This window comes from Bactrocera neohumeralis, unplaced genomic scaffold (assembly GCF_024586455.1).
Source record: "Bactrocera neohumeralis isolate Rockhampton unplaced genomic scaffold, APGP_CSIRO_Bneo_wtdbg2-racon-allhic-juicebox.fasta_v2 cluster11, whole genome shotgun sequence".
NCBI classification, from domain to species: domain Eukaryota; kingdom Metazoa; phylum Arthropoda; class Insecta; order Diptera; family Tephritidae; genus Bactrocera; species Bactrocera neohumeralis.
In genome coordinates, this window is record NW_026089624.1 from 5,307,544 (window position 1) to 5,332,691 (window position 25,148).

A 25,148-nucleotide genomic window follows, 5' to 3' on the forward strand; every position below is an offset into this window, starting at 1 on the left:
TAAATACTTTTTTAATGGGGTTATATAGGCCTACTGGGGAACGGAGCACCCAAAAATAATTTCGGTAACGCGCCCTTTTGCGTACCACATAGGTGGCGAGGAAAATGCGAATTGTGTGTTTTATTTAAAATGCCCAAAAAATAGCTTTTTTTCTGATCTGGCTATAATGAAAAATTTCATAAAAAACGATAATTTTGAGGCGCTCTCACACTGGAATAAGTTGGACATCCCTTTATTCCTGGTAAAGTGCTGCTCTAATACTCTTGATGCTATGATGAGGCATTTAATACGGCTTACTAGAACTGTGTCATCCACGAAAGTGGATGTCAATACGTCAATAGGTGTTGGAATATCTGCTGTATATATTATGTACAGAGTTGGGCCTTGCACATTACGCTGTTACTTAAATACGACTCCAAAGTTTTATGCTAAAACTGTTTTGATTTTCCATAAAAGGCCTTCTTGCCAGACCTTATCGAACGCTTGAGCTACATCTAGTAAAATAGCTGAAGAGTACTCTCTGTGCTCGAATGCTTTGCTGATTTCGTTGATAATTCTATTTATTTGCTCTACGGTGCCATGTTTAGCACGAAAACCGCATTGGTGCTTTGTTATTATATTATTTTCGTGGAGGAAAGGAATCATCTTTGATAGTAACACTTTTTCAAATATTTTAGAAATACAGGGTAATAAACTTATTGGTCTGTAGGAAGACAGCTGTGTTAAGTCTTTCCCAGTTTTACCTATCGGCGACTTTTTCCTCCACGAAGTTGGATAGTATCCGAAACAAAGAATTGTATTATAAAGCAAGGAGAACGCCGTTATAGCAATATTTGATAACGCAATTGGCATTTTTGGAGTAATATTAACGTGTCCTCATGCCTTTTTCGGATTTAGCTCTTTTATGATTCTACTAACTTCAGAAGTAGAACTCCTAATAGACATAAGCGACTTGTTAGCAGAATTGGGAAAAGTTGGCAACTTAAACTTGTCCTTTGGGCAATTAGGTTGAAATTCCTTTCCTAGGGGATTTGCAAATCAATTTGCCTTTTCCTCATCATTGCGTGCCCAATTACCATTCAACTGTCTTTTGGGCTTTCCAAAGAGAGTTTTGCTTGCTAGAATTTGGACACAGTTTCTTTATATAATTTTCAGTGTTGAGTTCTTCCTCGCGTCTAAGCGTTTTTTTAACTTACGTACAACAGATTGCAGTGGAAGCAGAGTTGAAGCAGAGGGAGCGACTTAACTGCCATTTACGTCTAGCTCGCCTTTTCTCATTTACAAGTTTCTCTATTTCATTATTAGTGAAATTTCTAGAACAAACTGGTTTTTTGTTTCTTTTTGGTGTTGCCAATACAGTTGCATTAGTTATTACGTTATGAAATTCTCTTATACTTTCAGCAATGTCTCTTCCTGTATTTATTTTGCAATCAATATTGATGTGGCTGCTGATATATTTTCTATACTTCAACCAGTTAGTTTTATGAGATGTTAAAGAAACTTTTTGCTCAAATATCATGCGGTGTTATTATAACTTAGTACAGGTGAATGATCAGATGATAAGATTATAAATGTAACAGCTGTCATAAGCAATCTATATATAAATGATCAGTATGTTGAGCTGAGTCGATTTAACCATGTCCGCCTGTCTGTCTGTCCGTCCGTCCGTCTGTATATATACGAACTAGTCCCTCAGTTTTTAAGATATCCTTTTGAAATTTTGCAAATGTCATTTTCTCTTCAAGAAGCTGCTCATTTGTCGGAACGGCCGATATCGGACCACTATAACATATAGCTACCATACAAACTGAACGATCGGAATCAAGTTCTTGTATGGAAAACTTTCACATTTGACAATGTATCTTCACCAAATTTGGTACCGATTATTTTCTAAGGCAACAATTTAATCTCCGAAGAAATGGTTTAGATCGGTTAACTATAGCATATAGCTACCATACAAACTGAACGATCGGAAAAAATTCTTGTATGGAAAACTTTTGCATTTGACAAGATATCTTCACCAAATTTGGTACAGATTATTTTCTAAGGCAACAATGTAATCTCCGAAGAAATGGGTCAAATGGTCGGAATGGAACGATCGGAATCAAGTTCTTGTACGGAAAACTTTCACATTTGACAATGTATCTTCACTAAATTTGGTACAGATTATTTTCTAAGGTAATAATGGAATCTCCGAAGAAATGGTTCAGATCGGTTAACTATAACATACAGCTACCATACAAACTGAACGATCGAAATCAAGTTCTTGTATGGAAAACTTTCAGATTTGACAATGTATCTTCACGAAATTTGGTACAGATTATTTTCTAAAGCAACAATGTAATCTCCGAAAAAATTGTTCAGATCGGTTATATCTTTGAGTTTACAAAAAATGGATCAAAAACCATTTCGTGTCGGATCCGGTTACGTATGGAGTCGAATTTTAATCCAGCCAAGGGCTGTAAACTGGGCAGAACTCTGCCGGTACAACAAAAACTCTGTGCAAAGTGGGGGCTGCGCAGGTTCATAAAGCAGCACCACGAATTGCTGATTTTGAGGAGTGTTTTTAGTGCTCTTTTTTTCGTAATAAAACCGAATTTTTTCATCGATTTTGAAAATAGAAACATGGCTTCTTTTGTTTCACATTAATCTAAGCTATCGCCCACCAACTTTCAGCCAAAACGGTTCAGCAGTTATAAGTAGTGTAACCGCCACGAGTTTCTTATATATGCATTACCTACATATATGTATACCTAATTTTTGTAATAAAAATTTCTTCAATTTTTTCATATAATTTCATCTTCTTTATTGGCGAGGGCACCGCTTACGCGATTATAGCCGCGTTAAAAACAACGCGCCAGTCGTTTCTTCTTTTCGCTACGTGGCGCCAATTGGGTATTCCAAGCGGCCAGGTCCTTGTCCATTTGGTCCTTCCAGTGGAGTGGAGGTCTTCCTCTTCCTCTGCTTCCCCCCCCGGGGAAATGCGTCGAATGCTTTTTGAGCTGGAGTGTTAAAAAAAAAAATTTTTTTAACAAAATTTTTTTTTTTTTTTTTTAAAAATTACCAAAAAAAAAAAAGGGAAAAAAAAAACCAAAATTTTCCCTTTTTAAATTTAAAAAAAAAATTTTTTTTTAAAAATTTGGGGCCCAAAAAGGTTAAATTTTTTTTTTTTAAAAATTTACAAAAAATTTTAAACCCTTTTTTAAAAAAAAAATTTTATTTTTCCCCCTTATTTTAAAAAATTTTTTTTAAAATTTTTTTTAAAAACCCAACTTTAATTAAAAAAAAAATTTTTTTAAATTTTTTTTTTTACAAAAAAAACACCCCCCCAAAAAAAAACAAAAAAAAAAAAAAAAAAAATAATTAACAAAAAAAAAAAAATTTTTTTTAAAAAAACCCAAAAAAAAGGGGGCTGGGGGGGGAAAAACCCCCCCAAAATTTTTTGGGGGTTTTTGCTTTTTTTTTTCCCCAAGGGGTTAAAAAAAAAGGGGTTTTTTCCCCAAAATTTTAAAAAACCCCCCCCAAAAAACCCCCGGGTTTAATTTGGTTGGGGGGGGCCCAAAAAAAATAATTTTTCCAAAAAAAAAATTTTTTTTTTTAAAAAAATTTGTAAATAAAAAAAAAAAAAATTTTTTTTAAAAATTTTTAAATTTTTTTTTTTTTTTTTTTTTTTTTTTTTTAATTTTTTTTAAAAAAATTTTTTTTGGGGGGAAATTTTTTTGGGGGGCCCCCCAAAATTTTCCAAAAACCCCCAAAACCACAAGGGGGGAAAATTCCTTTTTTTTTTAAAAACCCAAAAATTTTTTCCAAAAATTTTTAAAAAAAATTTTTAAAAAAACCAATTTTTAAAGGGCCCCTTTAAAACCCCCCCCTTTAATTTTTAAAATTTTCCAAATTTTAAATTTTTTTTTGGGGGGGTTTTTAAAATTTTTTAAAAGAAAAAAACAAAAAAAAATTTTTGGGGGAAAAAATTTTAAAAAATTTTTCCCCCGGGCGGCCCAAAAAAAAAAAAACCCAAAATTTTTGGGTTTTAAAAAGGGTTTTGGGGAAAAAAAATTTTTGGGCCCATTTTTTTTTTTTCCGGCCAAAGGGGTTTTTTTAAAATTTTTTTTTTTTTTTCCCCCCAAAAAAAAAAAGGGTTTTTTAAAAATTTTTTTAAAAAAATTTTTTTGGAAAAAAATTTTTTTTTTTTTTTAAAAAAAAATTTTTTTTTTTAAAAACCTTTTTTTGCCCCTTTTTTTTTTAAAAACCTTTTTTTTTTTTTTAAAAAAAAAAAAAAATTTTTTTAAAAAACCGGGGGAAAAAATTTTTTTAAAAAAATTTTTTAAAAAAATTTAACCCCCCCTTTTTTTTTTTCCTTTTTTTTCCTTTTTTGGGGGCCCCTTTTAAAAAAATTTTTGGAAAAAAATTTTTAATTTAAAATTTTTTTGGGAAATTTTTTTTTAAAAAAAAAAAATTTTTTTTAACCGGGGCCCAAAAAAAATTTTTTTTGGGTTTCCCGGGGGGGAAAAAGGGTTTTTTTAAAAATTTTTTTTTTCCCCCCAAAAAAAATTTTTTAAAATTTCCAAAAAAAGGGGGGAAGAAAAAAAAAAAAAATTTTTGGTTTTTTTTTTTAAAATTTTTTTTTTAATTTTTTTTTTAAAAAAAAGGGGGTTTTTTTTTTTGTTAAAAAATTTCCTTTTTTTTTTTTTAAAATTTGGAATTTTTTTTTTTTTTAAAAAAATTTTTAAAAAATTTTTTTCCCCCTTTTTTTAAATTTAAAGGTTTTTTAAAAAAAAATTTTTTAATAAAAAAAAATAAAAAATTTTTTAAAGGAAAGGAAAAAAAATTTAAATTTTTTTTTTTTTTTAAACCTTTTTTTTTTTTTTTAAAAAATTAAAAAAGGGGGAAATTTTTTTTTTTAAATTTTGGGAAATTTTTTTAAAGGGGTTTTTTTTGGGGGGTTTAAAAAAAACCCCAAAAAAAGGGGAAAACCCTTTTAAAAATTTCCTTTTTAAAATTTTTTAAAAATTTTTTTTTTTAAAAAGGCCAATTTTTGGGGGGTTTTAAATTTAAAAAACCTTTTAATTTTTTTAAAAATTTTTTTTTTTTTTTTTAAAAAGAAAAAAAATTTTTTTTTGTTTTTAAAAAAAATTTTGGGAAAAAAGGGGAAAAAAAAAATTTTCCCCCCTTTAAAAAAAACCCCAAAATTTTTTAAAAATTTTTTTTAAATTTTTTTTTTAAAAAAAGGTTTTTTTCCCGGAAAAAAAAAAGAAATTTCCCTTATACTTTCACAATGTCTTTCCTGTATTTATTTTTTTCAATATTGATGTGGCTGTGATATTTTTTCTTCTTCCCCAGTTATTTTTATGAGATGTTAAAAAATTTTTTCCAAATATCATGCGGTTTTTATAACTTAAAAGGGTGAATGATCAGATAAAAGATTATTTTTTAAACTGTCTAAGAAACTATATATAAATGATCAGTATGTTAGGGGGTCATTTAACCTTTCGCCTGTTGTCTGTCCGTCCCCCTCTGTTATATGAACTAGTCCCCAGTTTTTAAGATACCCTTTTTGAAATTTTAAATGTCTTTTCTTTCAAGATGTTTTTTCAAAGGGGGCCGATATCGGACCCAAACATATAGCTACCATAAAAACAACGAGGAATCAAGTTTTTTTGGGTTTTTCCTTTGACTGTATCTTCACCAAATTTGGTCCCGATTTTTTCTAAAACAATTTTAATCTCCAAAGAAATGGTTTAGATCTTTAAATATGTATCTCCTCAAACCGAACATCGGAATCAAGTTTTTTAGGGAAAAATTTTCCCAATTTGAAATTATCTTCCCCAAAATTTGGCGATTTTTTTCTAAGGCAACAATGAGCCCCAAAAAATTGCGATCAATTAATATGCAAAAAGCTACCATAAAAACTAAACGATCGGTCAAGTTCTTGCAAAAACTTTAAATTTGACAATGTATCTTCACTTTTGGTAAGATTATTTTCTAAGGTAATAAGGGAAATCTCCGAAAAATGGTTCGATCGGTTAATATAATAAGCTCCCTACCTGAACGATCGAAATAAAGTTTTTAGGGAAAATTTTCATATTTACAATTTTCTTCACTAAATTTGGTACGATTTTTTCAAAGCAACAATGTAATCCCCAAAAAAATTTTCGATCGGTTATATCTTTGAGTTTAAAAAAAATGGATCAAAAAATTTCGTGTCGGATCCGGTTACGTATGGAGTCAATTTTAACCCAGCCAAGGGCTGTAAATGGGCAGAACTCTGCCTAAAAAAAAACCGGAAAGGGGGTGCCGGGTTTAATCAGCCCACGAATTCTGATTTTAAGTGTTTGGTGCTCTTTTTTTAAATAAAACCAATTTTTGCATCGATGTGTGAAAATAGAAACATGGCTTCTTTGTTTCACATTAAATTAATTTTTCGCCCCCAACTTTCAGCCAAAAAGGGTTTAGCAGTTATAAGTAGGAAACGAAGTTTCTTATTACATTACCACATATATGTATACCTAATTTTTGTAATAAAAATTTCTTCAAATTTTTTCATAAATTTCATCTTCTTTTTTGGGCCCCGTAGACCCCCTTACGCGATTATCCCGGGTTAACAAACCCGCGCCAGTCGTTTCTTCTTTCCGCTACGTGGCGCCAATTGGATATGTCCAAGCGAAGCCAGGTCCTTGTCCATTTGGTCCTTCCAGTGGAGTGGAGGTCTTCCTCTTCCTCTGCTTCCCCCGGCGGGAACTGCGTCGAATGCTTTCAGAGCTGGAGTGTTTTCGTCCATCCGGACGACATGACTTAGCCAGCGTTGACGCTGTCTTTTAATTCGCCGAACTATGTCAATATCGTCGTATATCTCTTACAGCTCATCGTTACATCGAATGCGGTATTCGCCGTGGCCAACACGCAAAGGACCATAAATCTTTCGCAGAACTTTTCTCTCGGAAGCTCGCAACGTCGACTCATCAGTTGCTGTCATCGTCCAGGCCTCTGCATCATACAGCAGGACGGGAATTATGAGTGACTTAGAGAGTTTGGTTTTTGTTCGTCGACTTTTCTTCTCGATTGCCTACTCAGTCCGAAGTAGCACCTGTTGGAGTTATACTGCGTACAAGATAGCCGAAACCACATTTTTAATATGAGAAAAAATTGTAATTATGCTGCTTTTCCTTTTTTCTTACCGGCGTACGGGCAAAATAAGAAATATCTTATACACTACATACATACTTATACATATTAGCTGTTTTCGATCGGTCATTTTTCCGATCTCTTGTCAAAATATTTACATGTGAAAGCAACAACAAATTTAACGAGTTCAATTGAAGCAGGAGGTTATTCGTATACCTTATTAAAGTGGTGTAACTTATGTCTTCAATACTGCAAACTTTTTTTAGTTCACTTTTACTATTGTGAATGATTCAAATGACAAATGAAAATATAAATTTATTTTTTATTGTGTTTTTAAAACAAAAGACTAAAATTCAATTATTATAATTCATGTAAAATCAAAATAAATAGTTACAGTAAAATGATAAAACTCACAGCCAAATTATTTAGAAGAGCCACATAGTGTGACGATGGGCATCACACCGGCCAATTCTAGTTGAAATCCTATATCTAAGGAATTATAAGTACCTTACCAATTTCAGTCATATGATGCATAACATTACTGCGACATTCTTATGTTACATTAGGGGTATTCTCTTGCCAAAACCCTTGCACGGTGCACGAATTGCAGATATTTCCTCTTGGTGCACCGGCACAACAAGAAACACACGCAGAAAATTATTTGCAATGGCTGGGAAATGTGTCCCCCTATTGTGAAAGTGGGCCCAATCCGACAACAACTATGTCTACCCTATATGTCACAGTACGAAATTCCATCTGACTCTTTTACTTTACAGTATTTCGATATAACTATGGTATATAATAATTACGTGTTACATTTTCTCCGTGATAATCTCATAATCCAATGAACCGATTTTAGTAAAATTTAGCACAACTTAAAATGAGTATATTGTTACTCGGATAAAGAAGAAGAAAAGTATATGCTGATCTGAAACATTTTTTTTCAATTCATGATAACCGCTGAGGAGCATGGGAACATGGGAAACAATTGTTGTACCACTAAGTGAAGGGGGGTTATATTAAAGTATTTTGGTTGATACGCATTAATTCCGTTTTACTGGGGTTAACACCTACTTCGTACCTTTATTGGGCTCTTTCCATAATATCACTGATTGTGAAGGAAAACTTCGCTGATATCATGTCGTCCGCATATACCGGTCAATATTTAAGATACCTTAGAAAAATTAGTTTACGTACTATATATACTTCAATACTGAAAATCTGTAAAATCTTTTCACAAATTACCCCAGGACTAATATATTACGTATATATGTATATACGTCGATATTCTAGCAGATTTATGCCGAATATGTCGGTCAGTGTGTGAGTTATCTTCATAAAGTTACGTGAAAACATAATCTACAGTATATTTGCTGCCAAACGCTAAGTCTAAGACCTAAATGTGGCGAATACTGTGGTTGCGGCATCCGGTTGAAAATTTGTCAAAAAACTCACGAGGAATCATTGCAGTATGCAACGGTGAATTATCGAGGGGTAAAACCCAAGAGTTGTCGGCCCATAACTCCGGTCTCTTTTTTTCCAGTAGCTTCGCGCAAATGGGTCTTCGAGCAAAATTTAAATTAAAAATAATTTATTCTGACACGAAGTAAAGTGTAATAAGAAGGTGCTCCTATGACCTAAAATTTGAGTTAATAAGATTTTGGAATAGAGAATAATAAATTGCGAGAGTATGAAATTTTCCGCAACACCCGAACATTTTCCTTTTTTACGTTTTAAATACAAAGTTTTGCTAAACCCTGAAAGATTCCCCAGCCTTTAATTTTTGATAATCGAGATAGTACATAATTTTCGGTTATTTGTTTTTTTGTCTTTATTTAGTCCAGTAACAAATAAACCTTGATATTTCGATCACGTAATATAACCTTTGTAAACTTGTTGCCCATTGATTTGTATTTTAAAGCACTCTCTGTAGCATTTGAGTTCTGAATGATGAGCCGAGGTGAGAATTGACGCTAAATTTAGGCTTGCTTTAATTTCGTTAAATAACCATACTTTCGAACTTGATAAGCTTTAAAGAGAATCAAGGCGAGCCATCACAAAACATAAGATACTTTTACATTAATTTTATTGTTCCAAAATGTTTATTCTTACCTGTTAATTGATGACACGCTGGGTACATTATCCTGCGAGCATATACTTTCCGCTAAAAGTCTATCTCGTATTTCCCAAGCGAACATCGTTGGATTTTCACGTTTATAATTAGCAATAGCATCGACAACTGGTGGAGTGGCTACTTTAGGTTTGGAACCCCCTATAACTCCGGCTTTAAAGCTTCCAGTCTCATAATACCTTAAAACAAAAAGCCGAGATACAATAATTAGCGAAGATCATGAGTAAATATATAGATATAATATTGGAAAACAAAATTTGAGTTTAAAAAGTATACGTTATCGATTTTTCGAGGCAAATTCTATAATAAACATTTATATTAATAAGATAGCAGGCATTTACAAATTTTTATACTCTTGCATCCAGTTCCTACAGAGTATTATAGTTTTGTTCAGCTAACGGTTGTACGTATCACCTAAAACTAATCGAGACAGGATAATATATATATAAATGATCAGGATGATGAGAAAAATTGAAATTAACTTGAATATAAATAGAGATATATTGATGAAACTTGGTACGTAGGTGCCATAACTAAGCACTAAATTAAGATATAAAGCTGAAATATAAACAGAGGACCGCAGTAGCAAGGGGAACCTGTAGGCAAAATTGTTTGAAAAAGTGGGCGTGGACCCCCTTCTAACAAGTCTAAGCTACAACAATCAAATGTGCTGAGTACAAATCTTATAAAACCTTCTACCGACAGTGTGAAAATGGATGAAATCGGAGGATAACTCTGCTGACTTCCCATATAACGGTACTGTTAAAAGCTAGTAAAAGCGCCCTAAATCAAGAACTAAAAACGCCAGAAGCATTAAATTTTACCACCGAGATGGTATAGAGAGCTTTATGGGAGCTGGACGTGGAACCGCCCACTTTTTGGAAAAATTCCATACCTTGGGATTCGCCCAAATCGATTTCGACAAAATTTATTACGTGCCATGTTTCTTAAGCTTTTATGTCATGTTGTGAAAATGAACCAAATCGGACAACAACTACGTCTACTTCACATATAGCACAATTTTAAATTCCGTTTGATTCGTTCAGTTTCCAATACACAAATCAAGAAGAAATTAATATAACGTGATAAGACTTTGCGTGAATAATGCCTTTAGTGTGTGCCACCTTGTGACCAAAAATTGTTCAAGTCCAACAGAAACTGTTCAAGACCATAGGTACCGAATCTTTCGACCCCGGATCCTATAGTTGACTTTTGATCTAAAATATGGGTCAATGAGTGACATCGATAACTGAAATTAAGGAATAATGCTTCTCTTATAATGGTATGTCTGTATGCCAAAAATGGGTCGAATCGGAACAATACTTCCCTTAGCCCCATATACCTAATATACTGGAGATAAATCGATGAAATTGATCGATGTGCCATACGTTTTAAGAGCAGTAGGGGGGCAAAAAATTCAATATTTTTGGAATGGTATGAATGAAAACAATTTTTTTTTGCAGATTAATAGAGGTGCATATTTTCCGCGTTGTATCACATTCTTTTCGGTGTTTCTTAGCGCGCAGAACACATGAAAAATTTTAATTGTTTAACAAAAATGGAGTAAAATATTATTATTTAAACAAATGGATCGATTGATAAAAGTGGTTTGTGGTAACCAGATTTAGACCAACTCACCTTTGTTCCGTACACTTGATAAATTTAACATCTTGCAAATTTATTAAGCTTTTCTATTATGTGTTCAACCTTTATATGCTGTTAGTGCTTTTTACAATTTAAACATACATACATATATACATAATAGGTTGTCAAAAAAGTTTTGCGGTATTTTCGCTACTGGACCGAAAGCGCATAGTTCTAGTTTTATTCGGCGCATCGGGTCATGCTATACCTTTTTGGAAAGCTCATTTCACGCGCTAACACGTGTTTCTTTTCAGTCGTTCGTGAGTTATAGCGTCGCAAACATGGATCAAAATAAATAGAAAATACGGCATATTTTACAGTACTACTACGATAAAGGCAAAAATGCATCTCAAGCTTATTTGTGCAGTTTATGGACCCGATACAGTTTCCATTTCCACCGCACAACGATGGTTTCAACGTTTTCGATCTGGTGTAGAGGTGTTCGAAGATGCGCCACGCTCCGGAAGGTCTGTCGTCGAAAATTGCGATAAAATCGCTGAATTGGTCGAAAGAGACCGGCATAGAGCAGACGTAGCATCGGTCAAGAGCTAGGCATGAGTCATCACAAATTCATTTCAATTTCAATAAAAAAAAAAACAAGAAAAAACGTTAACTTCGGCTGCACCGAAGCTAATATACCCTTCACAGATTACATTGGTGCCTTAGAAAATAATTTATACCAAATTTCGTAAATATATCTTGTCAAATGCAAAAGTTTTCCATACAAGAACTTGATTCCGATCGTTCAGTTTGTATGGTAGCTATATGCTATAGTTAACCGATCTGACCAATTTCTTCGGAGATTACATTGTTGTCTTAGAAAATAATCTGTACCAAATTTGGTGAAGATACATTGTCAAATGTGAAAGTTTTCCATACAAGAACTTGATTCCGATCGTTCAGTTTGTATGGTAGCTATATGCTATAGTTAACCGAACTGACCAATTTCTTCGGAGATTACATTGTTGCCTTAGAAAATAATCTATGCCAAATTTGGTGAAGATACATTATCAAATGTGAAAGTTTTCCATACAAGAACTTGATTCCGATCGTTCAGTTTGTATGGTAGCTATATGCTATAGTTAACCGATCTGACCAATTTCTTCGGATATTACATTGTTGCCTTAGAAAATAATCGGTACCAAATTTGGTGAAGATACATTGTCAAATGTGAAAGTTTTCCATACAAGAACTTGATTCCGATCGTTCAGTTTGTATGGTAGCTATATGCTATAGTTAACCGAACTGACCAATTTCTTCGGAGATTACATTGTTGCCTTAGAAAATAATCTATGCCAAATTTGGTGAAGATACATTTTGAAATGTGAAAGTTTTCCATACAAGAACTTGATTCCGATCGTTCAGTTTGTATGGTAGCTATATGCTATAGTTAACCGATCTGACCAATTTCTTCGGAGATTACATTGTTGCCTTAGAAAATAATCTATGCCAAATTTGGTGAAGATACATTTTGAAATGTGAAAGTTTTCCATACAAGAACTTGATTCCGATCGTTCAGTTTGTATGGTAGCTATATGCTATAGTTAACCGATCTGACCAATTTCTTCGGAGATTACATTGTTGCCTTAGAAAATAATCTATGCCAAATTTGGTGAAGATACATTTTGAAATGTGAAAGTTTTCCATACAAGAACTTGATTCCGATCGTTCAGTTTGTATGGTAGCTATATGCTATAGTTAACCGATCTGACCAATTTCTTCGGATATTACATTGTTGCCTTAGAAAATAATCGGTACCAAATTTGGTGAAGATACATTGTCAAATGTGAAAGTTTTCCATACAAGAACTTGATTCCGATCGTTCAGTTTGTATGGTAGCTATATGCTATAGTTAACCGAACTGACCAATTTCTTCGGAGATTACATTGTTGCCTTAGAAAATAATCGGTACCAAATTTGGTGAAGATACATTGTCAAATGTGAAAGTTTTCCATACAAGAACTTGATTCCGATCGTTCAGTTTGTATGGTAGCTATATGCTATAGTTAACCGATCTGACCAATTTCTTCGGAGATTACATTGTTGCCTTAGAAAATAATCTATGCCAAATTTGGTGAAGATACATTTTGAAATGTGAAAGTTTTCCATACAAGAACTTGATTCCGATCGTTCAGTTTGTATGGTAGCTATATGCTATAGTTAACCGATCTGGCCAATTTCTTCGGAGATTACATTGTTGCCTAAGAAAATAATCTATGCCAAATTTGGTGAAGATACATTATCAAATGTGAAAGTTTTCCATACAAGAACTTGATTCCGATCGTTCAGTTTATATGGCAGCTATATATCGGCCGTTCCGACAAATGAGCAGCTTCTTGAAGAGAAAATGACGTTTGCAAAATTTCAAAAGGATATCTTAAAAACTGAGGGACTAGTTCGTATATATTCAGACCGACGGACAGACAGACAGACGGACATGGCTAAATCGACTCAGCTCAACATACTGATCATTTATATATGTATATGCTTTATAGGGTCTCCGACGCTTCCTTCTGGGTGTTACAAACTTCGTGACAAACTTAAAATACCCTGTTCAGGGGATAAAAATTCAATAAAAATACCGCAAGACTTTTTTGACAACCCATTACATAGAATAGAATATGTATGTACATTAGAGTGATTCAAAAAAAAAAAAAAATTTTTTTTTCATTTGGTACTCGGAAAAATAGGTTCCTAGACACCTCTAAGAAAGCCTCTCCAAATATGAGTTTTTAATTGTAACGGGAAGGTCCTCCTACATACAGTTTTCTATTTTTTCTTATTATCAGATAGAAAAATTTATATCTCGCTTCCAATTACTTGAAAAAATTTCCTGTTCCTCAGATTTTGTTGGAAATTGAATGCTCTACAAAAAAGGTCTATAAAGATTTTTTCGTAAACCCAAACATTTAAAAGATATTAACAGTTAAAATTTGATTATTTTTTGGAAAATTTTTTATTTCTTATGAATTTTATAACTCAATGAAAAAAAATTATTATGAATAGATTTTTGGAGAGGCTTTCTTAGAGGTGTCTAGGAACCTATTTTTCAGAGTACCAAACGAAAAAAAAAATTTTTTTTTGATCCACCCTAATATGCATTGATGTTTGACGATGAATATCTCGTAAACGCTTAACTTAAGCGAAAAATCATATAAGACCATTTTTATAGAGCAGTAAATTTCCTACAAAACTGTGAGTTTCATCGTTCATAATAATTTTTTTTCATTGAGTTATATAATTCATAAGAAATAAAAAATTTTCCCAAAAATAATCAAACTTTAACTGTTAATATCTTTTAAACGTTTGAGTTTACGAAAAAATCATAATAGACCTTTTTTGTAGAACATTAAATTTCCTATAAAATCTAAGGAACAATATATTTTTTTAAGTAGTTGGAAGCGAGATATAAATTTTTCTATCTGATAATAAGAAAAAATAGAAAACTGTATGTAGGAGGACCTTTCCGTTACAATTAAAAACTCATGTTTGGAGAGGCTTTCTTAGAGGTGTCTTGGAACCTATTTTTCCGAGTACCAAAAGAAAAAAAAGATTTTTTTTTGAATCACTCTAATATACATACATATGTTTTACTTTTTGTACACAGTTGAGAAAACTAATCTGTTAAAATGGACGATATGTTACTTTTTACTAACCAACATGATAACCAAAAAATTAATAAATATTGCAAAAAGCTTTGGAAGAACACGCCACTTTAAAAAATCCATTGAACAGATTTTGCCCATTGTGTTATTTTAATCCGTTAATTTACAATTGCTTCTTCCCTTCTTTTGAGATTATCTTCCACCTCTGCCACCTTTTATGTAAGTTAACACAGCACTTCAGACAATTCCCACCATCGGTCAGCAACTCAGTACGAAACTCGAAACCCAGCAATAGCTGACGTCGCATCAGCAATATTAGCGGCTTCACAAGCGCATCCGATTAACTGCTGACTATAGGGAACGTGACCCGGTACAAGCGTAGGTTTAATTTAGACTTAAGGTAAAATTGTTATCAGTCTTTAGACAACATTTTTATAATAAAGACGTGGACGCGAGTCCGCTATCCTTTTTTAAAAATCAAAACCACAAACTAATGGTTTAATTGGCGCCCGAGCAGGGACAGCGCGCGAAGGTAGTGAAAGCCTGAAAATTAAAAAGTAAGGCTACGCGAGTGAGTAAAAATTACAATACCGAGTAATACACAAAAGCGGTTACCGGAGCCCCAAAGGATAAAGAATAATAACGTCGAAGGACCAAAGATATCCTGATGGGAAGCTGTCCCCTTACACCGGACTGAAAGCGTTAGGATCCGATAGGAAGGAAACGCACCCTCCACCACGTGCGCAACGAGGGACTCTAGTAGGACAGCAAACGGGACGACACCCCTTGCGCCAGGAGGCTAGATATAAGTAAGCATATAGATTAGGAAATATTAAATTAATTAATTAAAAAATTAAGAAATTTATAAAACATTTGGAAAAAAGTGGAAAGAGATAATTAAAAACCAGAGAATTATAAACTGCAAACAAAATAAGAACGGCTAGTACAGCCAATAAATTATAAGAACGAAAGAGCCGAGATTCACCACCTAACGGGGGACCCTCCGGTTCTTAATAACTACAGTCCAACTCTGCGATTCACCACCAAAGGGACCCTCCAGAGGATAAGAACATATAACTAAAAACAATAATATCCTCAAAATATCCAATAAAATTATGCCAAACAATCCCATACGACCTGCTGTGCTACACGCACCCACTGCAGGCAATACCCAAACATCCCATCCTGTTCCAAATTCTGGCGAAATGAATTTGGAACAATTAACCAATATTATAAGTGGTGTGGTCACAAACATTTTAAGACAAGAAGGACGAAACATAGTCCAAGCTACGCTTAATCCAAACGCAAATCTTGCAAACTTAACTGACGTGACTATAGACCCTACACTGACAAACAACATCAACGACTTAGACAAAATCCCTGATGTGGTAAGATGTCTTCGTGAATTCTCAGTTCATGGAAGAACAAGAAAGCGTGGACAGAATTTTGGAAATATACGAACCTCAAAGAGGATCGCCAAAATACTACGGTATCCTTAACGTAGTAAGAAACAAAATCGTGGGTAACGCAGATATTGCCCTCGAACCATACAACACACCTTTAGAACGGAAGGCTATTTCAAAATGCCTTACTCTCCATTACGCCGATAAAAGGGACGTAGGTACCTTAGAGTACCAAATGACGTCATTAGTTCAAGGTAACCATACTATTCAGGAATTTTACCAAAGGGTATATTCGCACCTATCTCTCATTCTTAATAAACTTGGCTGCATGGAAATCGGTGCTGAATCCATGCATTTACTCACACGAACTTATCGTGACAAAGCCCTTGACACTTTTATTCGAGGACTGAATGGCGATTTGCCAAGGCTCCTTGGCATGAGAGAACCCGTACACCTCCCTCAAGCTCTTCACTTATGTCTTAAGTTAGAAAACCAGAAATTTCGTTCGCATTACGCGATCAATAATAATTCCCACGTTAGAAAAGCTCAGGACTTTCGCCCACCTCTTCCGCCTAAAAAGGCCACCAACGAATTCTACCCACAATTGGCTTACATTCCTAAGCCATATTTATCTAAACCGAACTACGTTCCTCAGCAACGGCAACAACCAAATTTTAACTATAGCAATCCTCCAAACTTTCGGCCAACATATCAACATCCCGCTTGGCCACAACCCCCACGTCCTTTCGGACTTCCGCGTCCAGAGCCAATGGATGTAGACCATTCCCTACATACAAAAGCGGTTAACTATATGAATAGAAATGCACCTAATAACCAAGCTTGGAAACGACCGTCAAATTGCCCTCCATAAGTGCCTTTCAAACAACAAAGGAACTTCCATATAGAAACCGGTAGAGAAGATCTATATGACCAACAGGCCACATATGACCACCATGACGAACAATTCTTGAGATCGACAAAGGAAGAATACAAAGCCATGTTAAACAACGAACAAATCGAACAACTAGTCCAAGAGAGTAGCCAACCCGACTACATAGATATTAATTTTTTAGGATCAAAAGTTCTTCGTTGCCTTATATAGAATTTAGAACGAAGAACGGAAATTTTTTAAATATACTTATAGATGCAGGATCAAGCAAAAATCACATACAACCACAACTTGTAGCAAAACCAATTCCTAATGAAGAAGCTTTTTTTGCAAATTCCATAGCAGGAAAGATTCAAATTACCCATCATACAATAATTAATCTAGCTCAAATAGATAACTCGAATTTGAAATTTTTTATCCTACCAGGACTGAAATTTTTTGATGGTATTATCGGAAACGATAGCCTCAAACGCCTCAATGCAACTATAAACATTCGCGATGACATAATTAAATTCGGTAACGGTAAAGAAATAAGAATAAAACAGAAGCTTTCTCCTACAGTAAACAGTATTGACGTAAGCACAGAACATATGACACCTTCTCAGAAATTCCTCATTCAAAAACTTGCAAACAAATATTCTCAGTTATTTTCCGATCCAAATAAAAAACTATCCTACACTACTACCGTAGTAGGCGAAATCAGGACTTCTTCAGGTACACCCGTTTACACCAGATATTATCCATACCCTATTGGCATGAGAGAATTCGTCACCAAGGAAATCCAAACCTTACTCAACGATGGCATAATAAGACCATCACGTTCTCCATACAACTCACCAGTTTGGGTTAAAATTAAATAATGTTACTATTTCCGACAAATACCCCATACCCGAAATAAATGAAATTACTGCGCAATTAGGAAATAATAAATATTTTTCCGTATTGGATTTAAAAAGTGGATTCCATAAAATTCTTTTAAAAGAATCTGACATTGAAAAAACAGCCTTTTCTGTCAATAATGGCAAATATGAGTTTACACGACTCCCATTTGGGCTGAAAAACGCTCCTTCTATATTTCAAAGAGCCTTAGATGTTATTCTAAGAAGCTATATAGGTAAAATCTGCTATGTCTACATTGATGACATAATAGTTTTCGGCGAAGATGAAGAAAGCCATCTCCAAAATATTGAACAAATATTTCGCACTCTCAAAGAAGCAAATATGAAAGTTCAACTGGACAAGTGCGAATTCTTCCGAAATGAAGTCGAGTTCCTAGGCTTTATTATTTGTAAGTGTTGTAAAAAACAATCCTTCAAAAGTTGAAGCTATACAAAATTTCCCATGTCCGAAAACTTTGAAAGACTTAAGATATTTCCTTGACCTTTCCGGCTACTACCGCCGCTTCATAAGGGATTATGCTAAATTAGCAAAGCCCCTTACTTCGCTCTTAACAGGGGAGGATGGACGCATTTCAAAAAATGCATCCTGTAAAAAGCAGATAACTCTCAATAGCGCAGCACTAGAAGCCCTCAATAAAATAAAATCCTCACTCGTTTCAAAGGAAGTAGTAGGAAGGAAGAAGTAGTAGTAGTAGCATATCCTGACTTTAATAAAGATTTTCACCTCACCAGTGATGCATCTAATTATGCTCTCGGAGCAGTCTTATAACAATCAGGCAAACCCATAGCATTCATATCCCGTTCACTAAGTAAAGCCGAAGAAAATTACGCCGCAAATGAAAAAGAAATGCTGGCAATAATATGGGCACTTAATTCAGAAGTTATTAGTATGGTTCACCCAAAGTAATCATTTTCACAGACCATCAACCCCTAACCTATGCATTAAGTAATGAAAATTATAACGGAAAAAATGAAAAGATGGAAATGTATCCTCGAAGAGTACAATTACGAAATGAAATACAAACCAGGAAAGACAAACGTTCTAGCCGACGCACTATCGAGACCTTCACAGATTGACGTTAACGCCCTAACAACTACTGACCATAGCGACGAAAGTTCCGCACATCAGCTCATCCCAGCTACTGAAGCATCCATAAATGCCTTCCAAGAATCAACTATTCATCTTAATCGGTGACATACGTTTGAAATACCATTTCCCTGTTTCCATAGACATACAATTACAAAACGAGAATATTCGACACAGGACATTATAGACATATTTAAACAACACCTTGACCCAGCATTACTTAACGGTTTATACACTACAGAAAGCTAAATGGGAAAAATTCAGGAAATATATCCACTTCACTTTGCAAATATCAAAATTAGATTCACACAAACCCTACTTCAAGACATCGTGTCAGAGACAGAACAGGAAAAAATAATTATTAAAGAACATCAGAGAGCACATATGTAGAAATAGTCGCGAAAACAAAACACAAATATTACAGAAATTTTACTTCCCAAGCATGCATTCTAAAATCGAAAAAACAGTTAAACAATGTTCCGTATGTCGCGAGCATAAATATGATAGACATCCTCCAAAACCAGACTCCAATTCCTCAGTTTCCAGGAGAAATCGTACACATTGATATTTACTCGACAGAAAAAAGACTAATACTCACGGCCAAAATAAAAAATAAATGATAAATTTTCAAAATACGCACAGGTTAAAATTATACAGTTCAAAGCAATAGAACATATAAAAACCCCAATAAGAGAATTAATGATCTCATTTGGAATACCAAAACAAGTAATAGTAGATAATGAAAAATCTCTCAATTCAGCCACAATATTAACTTTAGTGCTACTAGTAACGGACAAGTAGAAAGATTATATAGTACACTTTCTGAAATAATGAGATGTTTAAAAGCAAACAACATAGGAATAACGTTCGAAGAATTATTATTCAAATCTGTGCAAGAATATAATTCAACGATACATTCAACAACCAGAAAGAAACCCATCGCCACATTCTTTGGGAATAGAATTTTTACCGACCCGCAACAGTTAGAGCAGCAGAGAAACGAAAATATTATATTACTTAAGGAAAAATAGGAACAAAATCTTTCTTACCATAACAGCAGAAGATCAGAACCTAAAGAATATTCCCCAGGAGATATAATTTATGCAAAAATAAATAAAAGACTTGGTTCAAAACTAACTCCAAAATATAAAAAATAAATAGTATCTGAGAATAAAAGAACAACAGTTAAAACAATGTCAGGACGTATAATTCACAAATCTCTAATAAAAACTTAACTATCTATTTTAGGAACAATGGATCTATCCAAATTTATAATTATTTTCACGATGATTACATCTTCACTAGCAGATGTAAAAATTTTGGACAACAGTAAAGCTCAACTCATTACAATAGACAACGGAAATGCAAAAGTACAGGACGGAACAGTTAGACTAATACACCTCATTGACCTAGACCGTTACGAACATTTCCTGACAGAAACTTATAATGAAATAACCACTCAAGTCCCTAAAGATAACTTCCTTTATCCTATCCTCAAACATGAAACTACCCAAACCTTTGAAATCCTCAACACCCTTAAACCGGTAGAAAACAAAAAGAAGAGGAGATCAATTGACATATTAGGAACGGCATGGAAATACATCGCCAGATCGCCGGATCTCCTGATCATAATGATCTTAATATTATAAATGACAATTTGAATAATCTGAACCAAAATAATAATAATCAAATAATTATTAATAATTTATTTGAAAAACGTATAAATAATATGACAAATATTGTCAATAAAATGTTAAGTACCATAAAAAAGGATGAAGACACTATAACAGAAATTATGATAACTTTACAAAACAGAATAAGATTTATCAAAGAAGAATTAATAAATATAAAAAATGACATCCAATGGGCAAAACAAAATATAATAAACTCAATACTTTTAAGCATTGATGAAACTAAATTTTCTATTAATAAACTAAAGGAGGAACAAATGCCTTTTAAAACTGCCGAAGAGTCACTGAAATTCTCAAAGATAAATGTACTAAGTAAAGATATGACGATTTTATATATGATAAAAATCCGTTAACTTTTTATGAAACATTTAAAAAAATAATTATAAGACCTGTAAAGAAAGAAAACAATTATGTAATTAAAACGGACTATAAAAAAATTCTTAAAGGAAAAAATAAAATATACGGAATTTAAAATGAATGTGAAAATTTTAACGAAATGGCAATTTGTAAAGAAATTAATCTAATAGATCTAAGTAAAGACGATTGTAGATATAAGTAGAATAGTAAATAGCTTAAATTCCACATGTACCATAACAAACGGGAATCACGTGCCCACAATCGAAGAAACAAAAACTGGAATAATATTGCTGAATAAATTTAATGGAAAAAACAAGTAAGGAAGTCACCGAACATTTTATACCCTCGCATGATAAAGTGATAATCGAGATTTCATTATCCGTCATTTACATATTTTTCAAATACCGTATTTTTTTAAAGTTTTATTCCGCTATCATCATTGGTTCCTAATGTATATACTCGTATTATACAGAAAAGGCATCAGATGGAATTCAAAATAGCGTTATATTGGAAGAAGGCGTGGTTATGAACCGATTTCACCCATATTTCGTACATGTCATCAGGGTGTTAAGAAAATATTATATACCGAATTTCATTGAAATCGGTCTAGTAGTTCCTGAGATATGGGTTTTGGTCCATAAGTGGGCGAGGCCACGCCCATTTTCAATTTTTAAAAAAAGCCTGGATGCAGCTTCTTTCTGCCATTTCTTCCGTAAAATTTAGTGTTTCTGACGTTTTTTGTTGGTCGGTTAAGGCACTTTTAGTGATTCTCAACATAACCTTTGTATGGGAGGTGGGCGTGGTTCTTATCCGATTTCTTCCATTTTTTAACTGTATATGGAAATGCCTGAAGAAAACGACTCTGTAGAGCTTGGTTGACATAGCTATAGTAGTTTCCGAGATATGTACAAAAAACTTAGTAGGGGGCGGGGCCACGCCCACTTTTTCAAACCAATTGCGTCCAAATATGCCCCTCCCTAATGCGATCCTTTGTGCCAAATTTCACTTTAATACCTTTATTTATGGCTTAGTTATGACACTTTATAGGTTTTCGGTTTCCGCCATTTTGTGGGCGTGGCAGTGGACCGATTTTACCCATCTTCGAACTTAACCTTCTTAAGGAGCCAAGGAATACGTGTACCAAGTTTCATCATGATATCTCAATTTTTACTAAAGTTACAGCTTGCACGGACGGACAGACGGACGGACGGACAGACAGACATCCGGATTTCAACTCTACTCGTCACCCTGATCACTTTGGTATATATAACCCTATATCTGACTCTTTTAGTTTTAGGACTTACAAACAACCGTTATGTGAACAAAACTATAATACTCTCCTTAGCAACTTTGTCGCAAGAGTATAAAAATAGAAGCCGATGGGGAAACTAAAGAAATAAATGGAACACATGTCATAATATTTTACAACTCAACAATCAAAATTAAAAATCAAATATTTAGCAATATCGAAGCAAAAACAATTGAAGCCATTCCCGCAATTTTGCAACCAGCCCCAATAAAAAAAGAACGTATTGAATTGCTATCATTGGGAGCTTTAAAAGAATTACACCTCACCAACATCAAGCGGATAAATTCTCTTAAGGAAGCTACACTATCTATTGGCAGCCTGACATCGGTAGCTTTAACTACCACCATAATAATTTTTATTTTATTACGGAAAAAGAAGATCGAAATTAAATATATAGAAAAGGAGACAATAAGACCTAACATGAGACAAATAGTTACCCTTCCATAAGAAACTCATAATATTCCAAATTATATAAAATTTAACGATCTACCTTTCTATTGATGATCGAGGACGATCATATTTAAGAGGGGAGGAGTTAACACAGCACTTCAGACAATTCCCACCATCGGTCAGCAACTCAGTACGAAACTCGAAACCCAGCAATAGCTGACGCACACGCGCATCCGATTAACTGCTGACTATAGGGAACGTGACCCGGTACAAGCGTAGGTTTAATTTAGACTTAAGGTAAAAATTGTATTCAGTCTTTAGACAACATTTTTATAATAAACATGCGGACGCGAGTCCGCTATCCTGTTTTAAAAATCAAAACCACAAACTAATGGTTTAATTTGTATACTTGCATATCAGTTTTGTAATAGAAAGAGTTAGAGAACGAAGAATTTTTAAAACTCTGGGAAAAACTTTACGGACACTTAAAAAAAAAAACATACTTAAAATTCCAAAATGAGATCGGCCAGCATTTGGCTTATACTTCATTGACTAAAATTATCAAGCAATGTATGCAAAGTTAGACTTTTTAATTTAAATTTCACGCAAAAACTAATTCGTCGAAATAGTTATTTCCTAGTTTGGTATGACTCTCAGTAACATCTGCGCCAAATTTCACCTCAAAATAATTGTTAGTGTTTAGTATACGTTTGTCTTTCTGAAGTACATAAAGTGCATTCGGCGACTTTTTTGATGAGTGAAATTAGTCAACAAATCAGTTCCATTAAATTTTGTGTGCGGAATCAAATTTCTGGTTTCGAACCGTTCAGAGTGGTTGAAAAGGTTTTTGATTTGTACAAGTTATTCAAAGATGGTCGAAAACGCGTTGACGAAGAACCATGTCGAAGACGGCCATCATCATCAAATTACGATGAACACGTCAATAAAAATTGATGATTCGGAATCGAAGATAAGCAGTCAGAGATCTTACTGGTGTCGTTGGAATATGGGAAGGATCAGTAAAAAACCAGTTTGAAAGATGATTTGGGTCTAATAAAAGTATAAAATCACTAAATTTTTTCAAAAAACAGCGTCGCGGTAACGTCTGTCTGAAAATAGAAGATCAATCGGCCGAATATCATGACAAAGATGAAACGAAGCCGAAAAAACGACGTCAAAGCAAGTTTTCTTCGATGATCGAGGTGTGGTCCACACCAATTTCCTTTCAACCGGTCAAGTTGTCTACAAGGAATACTATTTGAGTGTTTTGCGTTGTTTGCGCGAAGCTATTCGTAAAAAGAGGCCGGAATTATGGGCCGACAACTCTTAGTTTTTGCACCACGATAATGCACCGTCGAATAGTGCATTGATTCTTCGTGTGTTTTTCGCCAAGTTTTCAACCAATATCTTGCCGTAACCACCGTATTCGTCTCATTTAGCTCCGTGTGACTTCTGGCTATTCAGCAAACTCAAACGACTGCTCCGGGCAAACCGTTTTGAGTCAATTCAACACATTAAACGTGAATTGCTACTCGCATTGAAAGCTACTCCGGAAATTTACTTTAACAACTGTTTCGAAGACGACATAGATTTTGAAGAATAAATTAAGAATTTTAAAATTATTTGATAAATTATACATATTTTTTTGTTGAATAAACGAGAAGATATAGATATAATTTTGAGATAAAAGTCATATATATTTTGAGAAAAGGATTCAAAGCTTCTTCCTTTAAATTAATTAATATTCCTGTTAATAGGATAATGCTTGCACTATGGAATATCATATGCGTATATTAATTCTTACCTTGACAATATTTTAGATACACATCCATGACTAACTCGCAATTGCCGTGATATGTCACATGGACGGACGCCATTATGTGCTAATTCAACGATGCGTTGACGTACTACATCGGGAAGTGGACGACCATTGACAAAAACGCCACCCAGTTGATTTACACCACCGTGACCTTTAGAAATTAACGTGAAATAATTGTTTTTAAAGTTTCCATTAAATCAATGTTTTAAAGATTTTGTTTGTAAATGTTAGCAAGCGAGCAATGGGCAAGAGCTTATAACGACAGATTTACCATACCGTATCTTATTTAATTTGTGCTAATCCTTTAAGAGGTTTTTGGAATTCGGCTGGTTGTATTCACTATTTAAGTAGTAATAATGTTCAGAAAAAGGAAATGAAATACTATAAATAAGACAAATGAACAAAGTTATAATATACAGCATGTTTTAATCAATACAATATAAAATAAACAAGTAAGGAAGAGCTAAGTTCGGGTGCAACTGAACCTTTTATACTCTTGCAACTTATAAGGTATATGGCTGCTAAGGGAAGTATTGTTCCGATTCAACCCATTTTTGACATACAGACATACCATTATGAGAGAAGCATTATCAAAAAAAATATATTTTTCGAATTTTGCCAGTGTGAGTATCAAAACTGAAGGATGGAGTCATGTGTAGAAGTTCACGCAAGAGAGGAAAGTTCTCTGATCGCCATTCACTTGGGAGTGGACAGATACGATGCTTGATTTAAGGGCATGCACCTGGAATGTCCGGGCCCTTAATTGGGAAGGCGCCGCTGCGCGGCTGGTTGATGTTTTCGT

The 25,148-nt window shown here is 33.9% G+C and overlaps 1 protein-coding gene across 14 annotated transcripts in view; it reads right to left on the reverse strand.

The window, feature by feature from the left end:
* Positions 1 to 25,148, reverse strand: part of LOC126765670 (paired box protein Pax-5) — a 169,690-nt gene that overhangs the window by 104,394 nt on the left and 40,148 nt on the right. For all 14 annotated transcript variants that reach the window (XM_050483301.1, XM_050483295.1, XM_050483292.1 and 11 more), the window contains 2 exons: positions 24,332 to 24,497; positions 9,235 to 9,432 (listed from right to left, as the gene is read on the reverse strand). In XM_050483301.1, the coding sequence (XP_050339258.1) occupies positions 9,235 to 9,432; positions 24,332 to 24,497 (364 nt within the window). The remainder of the gene's footprint in view (positions 1 to 9,234; positions 9,433 to 24,331; positions 24,498 to 25,148) is intronic.